The sequence below is a fragment of the Puccinia triticina genome, chromosome 14A (assembly GCF_026914185.1).
Source record: "Puccinia triticina chromosome 14A, complete sequence".
NCBI classification, from domain to species: domain Eukaryota; kingdom Fungi; phylum Basidiomycota; class Pucciniomycetes; order Pucciniales; family Pucciniaceae; genus Puccinia; species Puccinia triticina.
Genome location: NC_070571.1, coordinates 2,413,670 through 2,431,196, shown reverse-complemented (window position 1 = coordinate 2,431,196; position 17,527 = coordinate 2,413,670). Strand labels below are relative to the sequence as shown.

Here is a 17,527-nt window from a genome sequence, read left to right as displayed (position 1 = left end):
ATATCTTGGATAAAGTGCCTAATTAAGAAAGAAATCTACAGTCTTGGTATGTGAGCAATAAACGAATGAAAATGCCATTAATGTTTACAAGTTAAACTTCGAGCCAAATGTCTGGCCAAAGCGTATCTGACGACATTTAATTGTTCCAAAGCAGACCTGGTTCCATCGTCACCATCACCAAGAGTATCAGCATTATTACTCTTCTTCACACTGCCATTTCTGTTGGTGTGATCATTGTTGGAGGCGTCAGATTTCCGTCCATTGAGAACAATCCGCTTCAGATATCTGAGGTTATCATAACTGTCTCTTGAACTGGTTAAGATCGGACCGGTGATCTCTTCCAAACATCTCAATAGTTCGTAAGTGTCGGCCAGTGAAATCAAAATATCGTCATCTAGATGCCGTTCAATCAAAGTAAACAAACAGGTTAAATCAGTTTTTATTGAGTTCTTTTTGATGATTCTCTAAAGAAACAACTTGCCTTCGAGTAGCGGGATCACATCGATCAAACAAACCGCCCACCAACGCTTGGGGGCAATTTCAGTGGTCATCAAGCTAATTAGAGTTTCAGCGGCCAACTTGCGTTCGCCCTTTGAATAGTAAGAATGCATGTCTCGATATCTCGACAAAAAGAGTAATTTGCTCGAGTTGATATTCGGTTGAGGTCTCTCGCCGGGGTTCCGCCCGTCAGGCTGGGTAGGTGGGTCGAAAAATAAGCCCGGTCTTAAGGCAGGCGCGGTCGGATGAAGTAACGAGCTCGGGATTTCATCTACCAATCTTGCGAATTCTTCTGGTCCTATTTTTTCCAGACAGTTTTTCCGACGACAACTTGGAATTAGCTTGATTGATATCACTCAATTAGACTGAAAACACGATCCAAAGAAAAGTAAAATACCATTTGACAAGTATTCATCCAGTAGACAATCTGATATCCTCGAGACCATCACAAGGTCACCAGCCGTAACAGCGTAGGCGATAGCAGCTCCATATTTTCTCTGCTTCGTCAACCTGCGCGACAAAATCTGTTACTATAGTTTAGTGACGTCTGTTTGGATAGGAATCATGGCCAATGGGCTTGACAGTTCACTAAGAAGAAACTCAACTCGTGCAGTCCGGTTGAACTCATCTTCCATATCATGTTCGGTGTAAATCTCCTTCATCTCAAGCATGCTGACTTTGGTCGTCGTTTTTGCTGGCTGAGGATCTAGTTCCATCGTATCGCTACTTTGCTGTTCCCTCAAGTCTTCAACAACCAACCTCCTCAAGATCTCTTTAATCCGCTCTTTTGTTCCACCGACAGTCCCTAGATAGGCAATCATCAATCTCCACAAGCCCTGGTCAACACTCAAATAATCCACAAAATCGCAGATGTAGAAGCCTCGTGAATGGTCGGGCACTGAGATCCCAAGCTTGTCGATCAGATCGGCCAAGTGACAGATTAACCATTGGTCCATCTGCGAAGCGGCTTGAAGTAGCGAAGCAATGTCGCCATTCATGATTGAAGACGTGGCCAAGTCGAGGAGTGAAGTTTGGTCGATTGGCCAATCTGTTGTAATCTTCTTCATCACAATCCTAAGGTATATCAAATCCACGGAGAAAAAAAAAACAAAGAGCTAAGGATCGATTAGTCCTGAGCATAGAAATGCCAGCCGAAGAATTCATGTAGATAAAATTCAACTTACGGCAGATCATCTCTCTTGCAAAATGGGTTGACCCATAAGAGATGAGCACCCAAGGCCTCTTGCCAATCAAAACAAGCCTCGGAAATCCTGTCCTCGTCGCCGGATAGAATCTCGAGCAGGATTTTGTAGCTGGCCTGGAAGTGAACCAAATCGTCTTCATCGAATGCATTTTCTGTATCCACCCGATTTTTCTCGTTCTCGAAGATCACATTCATCTCCGATTCTAATGTAATCAATGATCTTTCGACGGCCTCGCGAAATTTTTCAACTGCGACAGTGAACGCGAGTTCGTTGTCAAACGAAGTCGAGCGTGGCGCGGATTTGATCAGGGAAAGCGTGACGGTCATCAATTGGTTCAAGGTCGGATTGTGTGTCTTGGTGTAGGGCTTTAAGAGAGCGCAGGCTTGTGTTAGATGTCCTCGAATCACACATCTGTGAAGACACTTGCGCAGAGAGAACTTTGATCAATTTACTTGCCAAGGGAACCTAATTTGAAAAAAAAAAAAAAAATCGTGACTGACGCCTGAATGTACGGCCAAAAATTTACGTGCTCATAAGGTATCATCATTGCACTCAATTCTTCTCCTTCCTCTTTGGGTGGCTCTGGAGTCCAAAAAAGTACATAAGCTTAGAGGTTGGTGATGATGTGGAACACGGCGAAAGCTTACGTGGGTTGGTACGATTGACCCAATCCAACACCTCTTCTGAAACAATAGCGTCACCCCTTCCATCAGCAGGCACATGTACCAAAACAAACAGGCTAAAGACTTGAGTCATTTGAAGCACCAGATCGATCTCTTCTGAATTTTTTGCTTCATCTTTCTGTTAATGAATTAATCAGTATCATCTATCATCTATCAAAGCCAAGGTTATTTTAGAAATAAAAAGAAAGGCGAAAGACTGACTTCAAGTTCTGTTAAATAATCCTTTAATGCTACGACATACTGATTTCCGATCCGATAATAGTACTTTAGTTGGGAAGTCGAGGGGAGACATACCCCACCGCTAGACCAGAGGTGAAAAAAGGATAAATTCAACAAGCAAGGTTAATAGCGAGTTCTTTTGTTGACTTTGTGCTGAGGCATAAATGATGAACAATTCTTTGGTTTTTTACGGTAAATAGATTTGGTCCTGAGCCATGCCTTCCTCTTCTTCGCATAATTGTACAACCCTTTGGAGTCCACTAAAGACCTCATATGAGCGAGTAGTGAACTGTTTCGAAGAAAACCCTCAGTTTCAGTCGAGGCCTTGCCTTGTTCCTGTTTGTATGTCAACGAAAGCACGTACAGATCTTCGAGATGGTTTGAAATCGGTAGCATTAATTAGGTATAAAGATTGATCTGGAACCGATGTCTATCATGGGCATCAGGGCGAAAAGGCAAGAAAAAGAAACAAATGATCAGAAAAAATGGCAAGAATACCAAGGATACCAATAGAGACTTCTCCAACGCGTCTCATTTTGTAATGGGGTCACGATGGATGCGGGATCTTGCTACGAAAAAACCAGAATTGACGAAAAAAAGTCCATACTGACGATAGTCTGGCGTTGTTTGTCTGACTTTTTTGTTGACGTGGGACTTGAAGGAACAACGGCAAGAGCGAGACCGTTCCGTTTGGGGTCCCAAGTGGTTTGACAAGTCCTGGGTACAGGTTCCGACGATTCCGGATCGGCTGAAGTGGATACGCTGATCGGGATAGGATAGAGCTGGATGGAGTGGGTCATCTTGAGGGAATCCGACGTATTTATCTCTCGATCGATGTTCCTTCTGGTTGCAATAGAAATTCTTCAAGGCGCGACGCTTGAGGTTTGCCCACCACCGCCGGCTCAGTGAGCTGCCGGGGGCCGGGGACACCGAGCCAGCCCACGGGAGGAGGACCCCCCTTTGTCCTGAAGGGCATATCCTGTATTCAAAATAGCCCCCCCTTGAGCGTTACATCCCCTGTGTTGTGTATCCCCCATTGTGGTGTGTATCAACATAAATATCAAGGCCCAACTGATCCCAACCAACCGAGAACAATTCTACACCAACCCACACCACATACCCAGACTGGAAACTTGAAAATGCCTGAGTCATCGGCTGCAGTCAGACATCGATCCAAGAAGTATGTAAAGCGACCACTTCCTCTCCGCTCTCCCCTGCTTTTGCCCACGCTTGACTGACTGACTGACTGGACATACATACATACACAGTTTCTACGGGAGAACACCACCCACCCTACCAACTTCTAAGACCGAGCTCGATATCTTGATCGAGAGACACCAGTCAGCAGTCTCCCTGCCTCCACACTCTCCTCGTCGATGGTCTCTCCCGGACCCACCACTGACTTACCAATTATCTGTAACACCACTCGGGATATATCGTTGTTCAGGTTTATCCGTGATTGCGATGAACAGAACTTGAGCTGGGAGGACGCACTGGCAAAGAAGACCTACGACCAGCTGTTCAAGGAGCTTGCGGTTTGCGACCTGTCTCGATGGAAAGAGGGAAAAGCAAGTATCATTTACCCCGGAATTTCCACCCTATCTCCTGCCCAGAAGATTGCACCCCGAAATGAGATGCTGCAAATTCTGATCTAGACCATTCGCCCCCGATCCAACTCATTTATTTGTCTTGTAGGTGGCAATGCGATGGAGAACGGCCAGCGAAGTAGTCGATGGCAAGGGGCACTTCACCTGTGCCAACCTACGATGTGTCCACCACGAACTGGGTCCGAAAACCCCACCCCGGACTCTCTCGAGGAAACCGCACCCCTTGGGAGCCTTTGCGGACTTCGAAGCCCAACGCTCGTTCATCCCCTTAGAAGAGTTCGGAAGGGACTCGGGACGGCCCGAGCCATCGAGCTCTAAAGTGTTGCTGCAGGAGCTCCAGACCTCATTCGGATACCTCGAACACGGCGTCCGGAAGTTGGCCGAGGTGAAGCTGAACCTCTGCAAACGCTGTGCTAAAAAGATGAACTCCTGTTCGCTCTCTAAGCGCCGTGCCGAAGACCGTGGCCGCAAATCGACCGTCCAAGCTTCTCGCAAGAGAGACCTGCCCGATAGCTTACATTCCTCTGCTGAGCGAGAGCCATGCCCTGAAAGACCGACCAAGATCCGCTGCACTAGCGCTAGATAGCCCTGACTCCAGCCTCTGCCCCTATCTCAATCCTACCTTCGTCCACGGTTTCGCTCGGTGTTGGGCAACATCGAAAGTTTCACTCGGAAGCTATGTACACACGATCTACCTGTTTATAATTGAACTTGCACTGTTAAATCCTTATCATGACCTGACCTCCCTTGTGAATGCCAAATAGGACCCCTTTTTGGGTCACGGGTACTTCGGGAGTAGTCGACCAAATTGGGCAAATATTTGGGAGTCATCTGCCTTTTTTCATTTTTGTAGGCCCTGTTTGGCAGCGTGATTATTACACAATAAATAATCTTGCCATGTCCCCTCACATTGTGTAAGACACTACTTTTGCGCCTGATCTTTTGGAAGTAAACTGTCAAGCCTTATGAGGGTTTACTTTCAAAAGATTATCCTAAAAAGACATGTTTTCCCATATATAATGTAGCATGTTTCCTATTATTATGCTGAGTAATATGACACTGCCAAACAGGGCCTTAATTTTTAAATATTTCCTTCTATGTTTTTTGGGAGTCACCTTGTGTAATATGAGAGTCGTTGACCTTCCACCTGAATAACAAACATAGACTAATGTAACACATGGCGTGATGTAGCATAGCACAATGCTGTAACATCACCTATTTATCTGTATTGTGTTGGCTTATCCAATCCAGGGTTTTTACCAACCATGTATTGTATCACTCCAGCCAATACATGGTTTTGGTAAGAGATGTATTGTTTTGGGGGGCCAATCCCAGTGATACGTCTCTAATATATTGTGTATTGGGTGTAATATTTGGAACAGTCCCAACAACACCTGCACAATGAACACCTGATAGATAAACTGATAGATAAACTATAAATGAGTTGACTGTTTAAGTAACCTGCCAATTCTCTCCCCATCAGGGGGGGGGATTTTTTTTCTTCCCTGCAGTCCCATGACCCACAGGTTGCATAAAACTGGCAACCAAAAGGGTTGCCTCTGATTTCAGAGTTTGCCCAACCTCCAGGACTGGAAAGAATCCCTTTGGGTTGCAGAGGAGGTACAGCAGAAGGAATCCACTTCAATTGCCAAGACAATACAATGTCAATGAACGGAAGGAATTGCCTCCTTTTGCAAAGGTAATACAACCTAGATGACCAGTAGGAGTCCCTTCTGGTTCCAGAGTTTGTATAACCTCTCCATCACTTCTGTATAACCTCTGCAACCAGAAGCAATCAGAAGGCTGGTCACCAAGATTATATCTAAAACCTCTGTGACTCAAAGGAGGGTCTTCTCCCTCCTTCCAATCACCTTGTTTTTAAGGCACCTGTGTTGATCCAATTTCCTCAGTTACAAACCAAAGATAAATTCACCATTATCTTTGGTTTGGAACCAAAGGGAGGGCAGACCTGCATGGAGCTGAGCAGAGCTGGCCTGGGTGATAAATTCTCCCAAACAGCCCTTTGCAGAAATTTTTTCATAGCCTAGTCTGCAAACCAGCTAACAGGCAGGTTGCTGGTTCAATCCCACCTGCCCTCATCCCACATTTGGGGGTTAGGGTTTAGCAACGGTGGGCTGATACACTAACTGTATTGTTAGTGTAGTGTATTTTTAGTTTTTTCCACTGCACTACACAAATAATACTGTTATCCTTGATTTTATTGCAATAACAATACATCTTTTTGATGTTATTCTTTTTGGCTGTTATTGTATTGTTAGTGTAGCTGAAATATGCCAGGTTAACAATAACCAAATCCTAGTTTCATGATTGTTATCTGTTGTTATTCCTGATAACAAATACAATAACTGTCAGTTTATCTCTGCAATTAATGATAAAATTACTTTCAGTGTATTGATATTTTTGGTAGTAAAGTTGGTTTTGTGTTACAAAAAAAATAAATCTAGGACATGATGTTTTGAGAATCATTTTCTAGAGGCTAAAAACCATGAAATAACAGATACTGTAGTGCAGAAGATTTTTATCCTAACACTGATACACTAACTTTCAGGGAAATGTTGGTTATCCAAAAGAAATACACTACCTGTTAGTGTATTTTGAGTGTATTCTAGATAACAATACCCAAGATCTTCAATGAGAAACTTTAGATACACTAACTGTTAGTGTATTGGGCTATAATTGGGGATAACAATACCCCAATTGTCTCTCCAAATAACCACGGATACACTAACGGATATTGGCCCGGAGCGTAGCGTAGCGTAGTGGCCCATTGTTGGGTTTAGGGATTGGTGAGGATATGAAAAAAATGGGCAAAAATTGGTCAGAAGTGTGTAGTAACCTTGTTTTCCATGGTTTGGACACAGCTCCATCCAGCTCTGCCCTCCCATTGGTTCTGATCCAAAGATAATGGTGAATTTATCTTGGTTTAGAACCAATGGATCAATTAACCATTTCTCTTTTGAGGGGAGTACCCCACTGCAAAAAAACTTGGGAAACTGATTGCAGTTGAGATGCAAGAGCTCAAGGCAAGCTGTGCCTCATGCGAGAATCAAGCACTGGTTGATTACATGCACATTGCATAATTTATGCAAGAGTGAGTCTAAGGTACAAAAAACTGAGTACAGGCTCCAAAATACTGAGTTGATACCTGTGTGAATTCCCCTTTCATGTGCGCATACCCGTTTCATGAGCACATACACCAGGAAAAAAGAATGATCCCTTGCCAACAAGTGACATAGCAAAGTAGAAAGGGGCCTTTGTACTTTTTGATGTCACTTGCAGACAAGTGATCATTGTTTTTTCCTGGTGATATCCCTTTTGTATGCATTCACCCCTCTCATAATGTGTACATACCTCTTCACATACCCCTTTCATGTGTGTGTATCCCTTTCATGTGAATGTATCACTTTCACAATGTGTAGATACCCCTTTCATCATGTGTTCATGACCCTTTCATGTTTACATGTCCCCTTTGAGTTTTTACATCCCTTTAAATACCCCTTTCATCATTCAGGTTAAATACCCCTTTGATGTTTACATATCCCTTTCATGCACAAATAGTAATACCCCTTACTGCACATAACCCTTTCATGCATACATACCCCTTTGATGCATACATACCACTTTCATTCATACATACTCCTTTCATGCATACATACAGTTGGACTGCAGGCCAACGTCTGGCCCGACGTTGGCCACTCCTTCTCCACCCCTGCAGTAAACCTTTGCACTGCAGACGTTGGGAGGAGTATACAGTGACCCCGCCATGTAAGCATTCACGATGTAAGCATAATCACGATGTAAGCATAGCATAAATGTAGATTTCCCGCGACCATTCTCTTGGTTTTGCTGGGATTTTACCTTGATAAGAAGCATACCGCGATGTAAGCATAGGACTTTTGTCCACCATCCTTATGCTTACATGGCGGGGTCACTGTATGTTGGGAAGGTTGGGCTGCCCCCAACAGCTGCTAGTCCATGAATTGTACCTGGACATTGGGCTTCAAGCTGGGATTACCCAGACGTTGGCTGCGGGGCCCAGGGTCATGATGAGATCCAAGCAGCAAAAAGTATCAAATGGGGGAGTTGATCCAGCAACCGCCCCATGCATTTGCACACGGCTCACTCACTGCTGCAATTGCTCACAACCACTGTGGTAAAAACAATGTTAATGTCAGTACCAACCTTAGGCAACATCATATACCACACTCTCTACTTATCATGGAGAGCAAACATTGCTCTACTTATCATGAAGAGCAAACATTGCAAAGTCCAACATTTTTTTTTCTATTCTATATAAAATACAATCTGCAAGCAGTCTTGGAAGATTGTACTGGTGGTCTCAGGAAACTCACTTTTTCAAGTGAGTTTCTGACCTTGGGCCAGCAGACAGGTTGACTAGTCCGGTGACTCATTGGGAAGGTTGGCTCATTTCCGGGGGCAGCCAACCTGTTGACAACCTCAAGGGCAAGCCAATCATGCTGACCCACCGGGCAGATGTTGAGATATGCTTATATCCATTATGTAGTATGCTTCAATCCATAACACTAACAACTTGTATATAGTCTATACTGAGTTGTTCTAGGAGTTTCTTCCCCCAGTGAATCAGAACCATATCTTTCTCTCACTCCTGAGTGTCACAAGACTGTTTGTCTGTGAACTTCAGTATTCATCCCTTGTTCCCTTCAACAGCAGATGGGTTGGCCAGACCTATCAGACAAGCCAACCATGCTGCCTCGCGGGTTGGCACGGTCAGACGAGGTTGGCCTGCCCTCCCTGTTGGGAGGAACAGCCAACAGGTGGTTGGGCAGGGTTGGGCCAACCCAAAGGGCTGCTTGACGTCCTGCCAGGACGACCCAACCCAAATCTGACGGGAGGGTCTGCCCGCCGCGCAACTCACTTTACAAGTGGAGCCGTGGTGTACCCCTTTCATCATGAGGACATATCCGGTTTATGGTTAATACACATTACACCTTCCCACATTCCACTTTCATGCATACATATTTCTTTCAGATGTACATATCTCTTTCATGTGTACATACCCTTTTTATGTTATTCTGGCTGGATTCAATGGCAAATGGAGTGTTTACTAAAAGCAAATAAAAGGGTGCTCAGGGGAATGCTCATTTGAAAAGTTGAAAATTTGCCTCAGTCTACTGCATGAGCACTACAGCATGTTTGACCTTGAGATGCTGAACAAGCTACACACTCAAGGTGCACCAGCACAGAATATGGGTCCTTGACTCACCACAGTTGACTGCATACTACCTACTCAATAGCCTGCTTATGTGACACTTGCAGGCTATACAAGGTCTCCAGAGGTGCCCCTTGCTGCCCCTTGCCCGCCCTCTCACATCCCCTCTTGTCAGGCTAGGTGATGCTAAGAGCAGAACTCTTCTGGCGACACCAGCTGATGGGATAGAAGTGGGGATGAAATATGAATAAAGGTAGGTGTTTTATTTCGGAGAAATAACAAAAATAACAAAAAGGAGGGGCCCGGCGGAGCGGGGGTGGTTTATATCCCTCCAGAGATGATGCTGGGGCCTGCTATGCAGGTGTGGTTGGGATCCCAGGTATTGGATAGTTGGAGAGCGGCTCGAATCAAGGAAGGGTTTAAACTCACTTGAGGGTATCCTTCCTAGTTCGACGACAAGCTCAAAAACAGAGCAAAAACTGTGAAAGCAGGCTTAAAACGGCGAGATCCTGAAAGCAAAGTCTTGTCAAGATCTTGATGGAAACTGATCAAGAAGATGAGTGGAGAATGGCGGTCAGGGTTTTGAATTGGTGTAGTAAGCTGAAGAAACCAATCTGGGAGGGAGAGCTTACCTCCTTAAATAACCCAATGGTTCCCTGGGGAGGACTCTTCATGCGGTGGAAGTATTGGTCGGAAGAGTATTTGTTGGAAATAAGTCATACTCCATCCGATCTTGGGAGTATGACGGTTTAGAGTTTTTGAGTGACAGTTTGTAAAAAGGACAGTCACCTGATTTGTTTATTTGTTACTTGTCTGTCACTTGTCTATGTTATTACATTACTGTGACAGTTTCTTTCTTATGATATAATTATTTTTATTCTATTTGCCGCGGTGCGCAGGAGGCAAGGCTTTTTGTATGTAATAAGGGTTTCAGGTAGTTTCGCCAGGCGCGCGCTGGGCGCTATTGACTTGGTTGGTTTTAATCAAGTAATAATGTCTCTTATAATGTTTCCACTGGGCGCGCGCAGGGCGCTAGTGACAAGTAATAATGTCTCTTTATTATTTTATTGTCATGATGGCTTGCGCAGTGTAGCCGGCTGACATTTCCTACCCCTTAAGATGAGACTATAGAAAAAATCAAAGGTTTCTGGCTCTTTTAGAAACTCTGTAATTTCTGAGATGTATAGCGCCATCAGGAATATTGTTTTCTGGTAGCCACTCATCCTTATCAGCTGAATGATTTCTGTATCTGACTAAGTACAGGCGCACATCTTTTCCATTTATGCCTTCTTTTTTGTCTTTTAGAATCTTCTGTACTTGAAGTTTTGTGGAACTCACTTGTTCTTCCAGGGGGATAGCAGGTTGAACTTCTGGAATTTCATCCTTTCTTGGAATGTAAGGTTTGATTAGACTGACAGAGAATACCGGGTGTTTGCGTGAAAGTTCTTCACTAAGAATTACTTCTACTGCATTTCTCCCATGTAATTGTTTGATAACAAATGGACCTACAAACAAAGGTTTCAGCTTCTTGTTTCCTCCCAAATTATTAAAATTAACTGTAGAGAGTAGCACTTTTTGTCCAATATTGAATTCTGGCTCTCTATGGCTTTTATCCCAGCGATTCTTGTTATATTCAACCGCATCATTCACACATTTCTTGGCATGTTCCTGTGCAAAATCCAGCATTTTCTTGAAGTCTCCGGCTGTAGGATGAACATGAGGCAGTTTGTCATTCACCGTGTTCTTAGGCATTCTAGGGATCCATCCACGTTCTAGAACATATGGCGCATGTTTAGTTGTGGAGTGTTTACTGCTATTGTAAGCTATTTCCAGTGCTGGGAGAAGGCTAACCCAGTTGTGAGTATACCCGTCTTGGTTTTTGAATTCGAGTCCGAAGGAACAGAATCTACGGAGCATATCTTCTAGAGTCTGTATCATCCTTTCTGCCAATCCATCAGTTTGAGGGTGATAAGCTGTGGAGAAAGCAAGTTTAGTTCCCAACATGTCATGAAGATTACGCCAAAATTCTGATGTAAATTTAGGATCCCGGTCACTAATAATGATTTTAGGAATCCCAACGTCTGACATTAATCTATTCCAAAATAATATGGCTACCTCCATTGCCGTGTCATCTTTATGATTAGGGATGAAGCGGGCTCTTTTAGAGAAGCGGTCTACTATTACTAGAACCGAATTGAAAGAGTATGCTCCTGCTGGTGGGAGTCCCGTTACAAAATCCATATTGATAATTTCCCACTGGGACGTAGGTTCCTCAATCTTTTGCAGAAGACCAAATCTTTTTCCTGTTTTTTTATTAGATTTCTGGCATGCATCACAAGATTTGATGTACTCTTGTGCTTCTGTTTTCCAGTTGACCCACCAAGCTGTATTCCGTACTCTTTCTATAGTCTGTTCTTCAGAGAAGTGACCTGAGGCTACCGCGTCATGACACTCTTTCAGGATATCAGAAACTTGCTGTTTGTCACAAAGTACTAGGACGCTAGAGTGCCTGTGCCTATAGTATAATAACCCATCTAGGAGTGTAAGCTTTCCTAATTTATAATCCGGACTTAGTGTTGTGGGTAAGCTGGAAACTAGTTCCGGTGGGCGCTGCTCCTAGTCCTTCAAGGCATGCATCAATGTATAATATGAAAGGCTTATTGTAATCTGGTTGAGCTAACACAGGGGCATGTGTCATAAGTCTTTTTAATTCTTCATACGCCTGAACTCTTTCATAGGTCATTTCAAAGATAGTGTCTTCATTACAGATGGCATACAGGGATTTACTAATATTGGCGAACTGTGGTACAAACTGTCTATAGTAACTACAGAAACCTAAGAAGGACATCATTTCTTTCTTATTACTTGGCATGGGATTTAGCAGTACCGCTGCTACTTTATGTTGATCCACTGCTAGCATGAGACCCGAAAATATGCGCCCTAAGGCTTTGAGTTCTCCATATCCAAAGTTACATTTTTTGATGGACATTTTCAATCCCTATAGCTTTTTCAAGTATCAGCCTAACTTTTGATTTGTGGTCTTCCCAGTCGTCCGAGTATATTATAATGTCATCAATATACACCATCATCCAACCTTGTCTAATGTACTGGCCAAAGATAGAGTCCATCATTCTCTGAAAGTGTGAAGGTGCATTCTTTATACCAAAAGGCATGCGCAGGTACTCAAAGACTCCTAGATGGCATATAATTCGAAGGAATTTGCAGCTATCTTCTTTTATAGGGATTTGGTGAAAACCTTTCAGGACATCCATAGTAGTGATGTATCTTTCTTTGGATAAATTATGCAAGGCGTGTTCAATCCGCGGTATAGGGTAATGATCAGCTTTAGTATACGTGTTTAGGGCCCTGAAGTCTCCAACCATTTGTGATTTTTCATTATGCCAGGCTATCATGACTGGAGTAGTCATTTCCACTTGCTCATTGTGACCAACTTTCCTGATGACTTGGAGGTCAAGTAGTTCCTTAAAATGGGTTTCTAGAGCTTGTTGTGACTTGGGGCTCGACGGATAAGCTGGTTTCCGTAGAATGGGAGGATATGGAGCTTGTACTGTCAATTCTATACTCATATCGTGGTTTTTAATGTTACCAATGGGTTCTTCCGATGTACAGAAGGCTTGTTTGTTGTCAAAGCAAATTTTCAAGATATCTGACTTCTGACTGTCATTGAGATCACTATTGACAGCCGCTTGATCCAAATATTCTGCTTTAAATGACAAAAGGTGTTCTTGTAGCTCAACATTTTCCTTGGTGACTATGTCCGGTATACTGGAGTGAATATTGCAGATCTTGAATTTTTTCTTCCAATCTCCGCCAATAGTGTAATGCCTGTCTTTACTCTGAAAAATATCAAAGCCGTACATACAAAAGGTATTGTTTCCCAGAATGAGATATTCACACAAGGCGTCCTCTAGTACTACAAATTCTACTGTGAGCCGCACTGATCCTTTTGTGTGCGGGAAGATCAGAGGCATAGAGACTATTCCTACCGGTTTCATGGAGGAGTTACAACTGCTGAATTTAGCTCTAGGGATTGGTAACAGCTGATCTCGCCATTTGGGAAAAAAGGAGTCTAGGAAATTTTGGCTAGTACAAGAACAGAAAGCTCCAATGTCCAGTAAAGCTTTAACTTCTGTTCCTGCAAACAGGACCGTTGTATAGCTGGATTTCCCTAAAGTATAGTTCTTACCTTGTTCCGGCTTATTTGTGAGGATCTTAGCATCAGTGATATGTCCAATGCCCATACTTGGGTGCCATTTCTGCGTGAGATGAGAGTCACCATGAATGGTGTTGATATTAAGGTCATCTCCCATGTCGGCTTGGATGAAGTGGGTCCTATAGTCAGGTTCCACCTCATCAATTACCAGGTTTAATTCTGAGTTTTCTTCTGATTCAGAGTCAGAAGGATCTTCTTTCATTTCCACGTTCAGGATTTTTTTACGGGGATTGGGACATTCAGGTCTCTTATGTCCCTTTTCTCCGCAGTTGTAACATTCTGGTTGAAGTTGCTTACGGGTTAGCTCTTTGGATGTGATTGCCTTTTGTATTGGATCTACTGGCGAACTCTCTTTCTCCGCGGGGTAACCTTTAAATTTCTTGTTAAATCCCATGTGTTCTACAACTTCTTCTAAAGTGGTTATGAAATCTGCTAAGTCAACACTCCTATCTCCCAACCGGCATCTCATTGGGTGTTGGATGTTATATCTTAGTTGATTCAACATTCTATCATTTCTTTCTTTTAGTGTAGCTGATGGATGAATTGCGTCTATGCGCCTTTTTTGGATCAAGCACCATTCATGAGCTACATGTCTAGTTGGATCAAAGAAATCTTTATCCAGGGCTAGTCTAACTCCATTTCTCCAGTTCCTAGTACCAAATCTAGCTTTAATTAATTCTTTCCACATTTCCCATGTTTGTTCTCCTACTTCTTCTTGTTTGTTAACAAACCAATCAAGAGCTACTCTTTCAAACAGTCTGGGTAACCTTACTACTGCTACTTCATCATCCGCACGGTAGGATTTTAGCATATGGTCTATGTATCGGATGAAATTAACATGATTGTAATCTCCTTGACCGGTGAATTTAGGCCAGTCTTTGACTGGAGGAAGTAGTTTATTTATGGCTGCATAGTCCATGGTTCTAAAGCTAGTTGAATGACGAGGGCCATTGGGAGGATTGTTGGGAGGAGTGTTGCTAGGTCCATTCTGTGATCTATCATGATCTTTATGGGGTGGACTAGCACTGTGTTCTTTATGGGGTGCTCCATCTCTCATAAAGGGATTGTTGTATTTAGGTATGTTGTTATCAATGTGAGGAGGGGAGAAAGGCTCTTGTTTATGTCTAAGAACTTCTTCTGTCTTTACTTTTAACTGGATCAACTCATTATTTACTTGAGTCAATTGTTTGTTTATCTCATCAGATATTATTTCTAAGTTATTCATACGGGAACCTTGTTGTATCAAAATATCTTTGATTTCTACTAGAGTATCCGCATTTTTCTTCTGATTGATAATAATATCTTGTTTTAATGAAGAGATCACATAGTCTGAGTGGGAGGATATCATGGACTCTATTTTGCTCAATAGCTCATACTGAGAGTCTTTTCCGATATCCTTCAAACTTAGTGAAAACTTATTTAAGGAGTTTTCTGTGTTGTTTGATGTTTTTCTTAGTTATTTGCTCTCCTTAAGCAACTTCTTAAGAATATCTAAGTACTGAGGTTGGAACTCAATGGGCAAAGGTTTCTCGACGCAGTTCAAGATATCGGAAGAATTGGCTCGATATTCATATTTGAGGTCATGTAAAAGAGAATCAAACTTATTTACAATGGTTTTTAAGTTTGCTTTGCTATTCGCATCAAGAGTAGAAATATTCAAGTTTACAACATCGAGAGAGTCCAGTATGGTGGATAGGAAAGAAGTAGTTAGTCCATGTTCTTGTAAAGGCCTTTGGCTATCTTGAGCATGTTGCCAATCTTTCTCCATTTGTGAGGGTTTTCAAAGTTGATTGAAGTCGAGCTGCGGCGCTTGCCTTTGTTGGTCTTGGGTGGAGCGGGAAAGAACTTCTTCTTCTCGGTCCACGGGTTCCATCCCTTGGCAAAGCTTTTGATCTTGTTGTTTGGGATTAGTTTCTGGAGGGCTTTCTGGCTCTCTTGAGCTTGGGTCAAGAGGCTTCAGAGGGTTGGTGTCGCCCCGAGTAATACCTCTTTGAGACATTCCTTCCAGATATCGATGTGCCTTTTGACTTGGAGTTTGGTCTGTTCTTTCTCCGAGAGCTCGGATATTTTGGGCGTGCTGGGATAGCGGGGATGATAGGGCGTGCCAGGGTATCCGCCGAGGATGCGGAGGGGGCTGGGTCTAGGTCCATCGCCATCTCCTTCGAAGTATCCTTCTCCGGGATCAGAGCTGGGCCTTCCTTGCGAGCTAGGGTCGTGAACTTCATCTTCTCGATCCGTTCTTGGAGCTGTCTTTCCTCTAGCTCTAGTTGGGTCGGGGAGGAGTCCTTGGAGCTCGGGTTTGTTGGACCTAGTGGGGACAGTCATGTTTAGAGGGAGGTTAGGTGATCGTTGTGTTTGTGTAGTGGGTATTTGAAGTATATAACGGCTTACTGTTTGGGGTTTCAGCGGGCTTTTCGGCTAAAGGACCAGTAGCGTTGTTGTTCTCGCTAGCAGGAGCAAGTGTATTGGTTGATGCGTTGAGATCTCCAACAATAGTCTGGGTAGATTCGGTGTCAGAGGCCACTGAGAATATAGAGAATACCGTTTCAGCTTAACATTTACAAAAGAACTCAGAACGGGAATAGGGAGACAAAAGCTTACTGGCTTTAAGCTTTCTTAACCTTCTTTGTTCTTTGTGATAGGCTCGATGTTCTCTTACAAGGGTGTTAATCTTGAGTCAGGCTTGAATGTCTTCTTGCTTGTGAATATGAGCGTGGTAGACGGCTAACTGGATCTGTTCTTCTTGGGTAAGGGTCTCCCAAGGTGTTGGAACGTAGTTGCGGTCGCGTTCTTCCTTCCTTAATCTGAGGTAACGGAGGTAGTAAGCAATTAGTTCTGCGTTCTCCTGTAGATTCACTAGGTGTTTGGAAGACGAGATGAAAGGAGTTTTGAGAGTTGGTATGAGTAAGATTTTTCGAGAGTAGATTGAAGAGATAGAAGAGATAGAGAAGTGAGATTTTTTTTTGGAGTTTTGGTTTGGTTTTTATGTAAGGGAATTGATAGAGTTAGGATCCGAGAAAGGTCAAGGATGCGTTCCCGGCCAGACCCCCAGTTGTCAGGCTAGGTGATGCTAAGAGCAGAACTCTTCTGGCGACACCAGCTGATGGGATAGAAGTGGGGATGAAATATGAATAAAGGTAGGTGTTTTATTTCGGAGAAATAACAAAAATAACAAAAAGGAGGGGCCCGGCGGAGCGGGGGTGGTTTATATCCCTCCAGAGATGATTCTGGGGCCTGCTATGCAGGTGTGGTTGGGATCCCAGGTATTGGATAGTTGGAGAGCGGCTTGAATTAAGGAAGGGTTTAAACTCACTTGAGGGTATCCTTCCTAGTTCGACGACAAGCTCAACAACAGAGCAAAAACTGTGAAAGCAGGCTTAAAACGGCGAGATCCTGAAAGCGAAGTCTTGTTGAGATCTTGATGGAAACTGATCAAGAAGATGAGTGGAGAATGGCGGTCAGGGTTTCGAATTGGTGTAGTAAGCTGAAGAAACCAATCTGGGAGGGAGAGCTTACCTCCTTAAATAACCCAATGGTTCCCTGGGGAGGACTCTTCATGCGGTGGAAGTATTGGTCGGAAGAGTATTTGTTGGAAATAAGTCATACTCCATCCGATCTTGGGAGTATGACGGTTTAGAGTTTTTGAGTGACAGTTTGTAAAAAGGACAGTCACCTGATTTGTTTATTTGTTACTTGTCTGTCACTTGTCTATGTTATTACATTACTGTGACAGTTTCTTTCTTATGATATAATTATTTTTATTCTATTTGCCGCGGTGCGCAGGAGGCAAGGCTTTTCGTATGTAACAAGGGTTTCAGGTAGTTTCGCCGGGCGCGCGCTGGGCGCTATTGACTTGGTTGGTTTTAATC

At 43.4% G+C, this 17,527-nt stretch overlaps 2 protein-coding genes across 2 annotated transcripts; one reads left to right on the top strand and one right to left on the bottom strand.

Moving 5' to 3' along the window:
* Positions 1 to 77: 77 nt before the first annotated feature.
* Positions 78 to 3,405, bottom strand: PtA15_14A228 (uncharacterized protein; the record flags this gene model as incomplete). The annotated part of the gene is made up of 11 exons (XM_053162922.1): positions 78 to 394; positions 482 to 796; positions 896 to 1,022; positions 1,104 to 1,572; positions 1,683 to 2,114; positions 2,204 to 2,285; positions 2,351 to 2,504; positions 2,588 to 2,687; positions 2,797 to 2,894; positions 2,970 to 3,035; positions 3,217 to 3,405. 11 exons carry the CDS (start codon positions 3,403 to 3,405, stop codon positions 78 to 80), a joined length of 2,349 nt encoding a protein of 782 aa, XP_053026900.1.
* A 339-nt stretch (positions 3,406 to 3,744) lies between these two features.
* On the top strand, positions 3,745 to 4,798 carry PtA15_14A227 (uncharacterized protein; the record flags this gene model as incomplete). Its single annotated transcript, XM_053162921.1, has 4 exons — positions 3,745 to 3,785; positions 3,874 to 3,945; positions 4,053 to 4,173; positions 4,301 to 4,798. 4 exons carry the CDS (start codon positions 3,745 to 3,747, stop codon positions 4,796 to 4,798), a joined length of 732 nt encoding a protein of 243 aa, XP_053026899.1.
* Between the last annotated feature and the right edge of the window lie 12,729 nt (positions 4,799 to 17,527).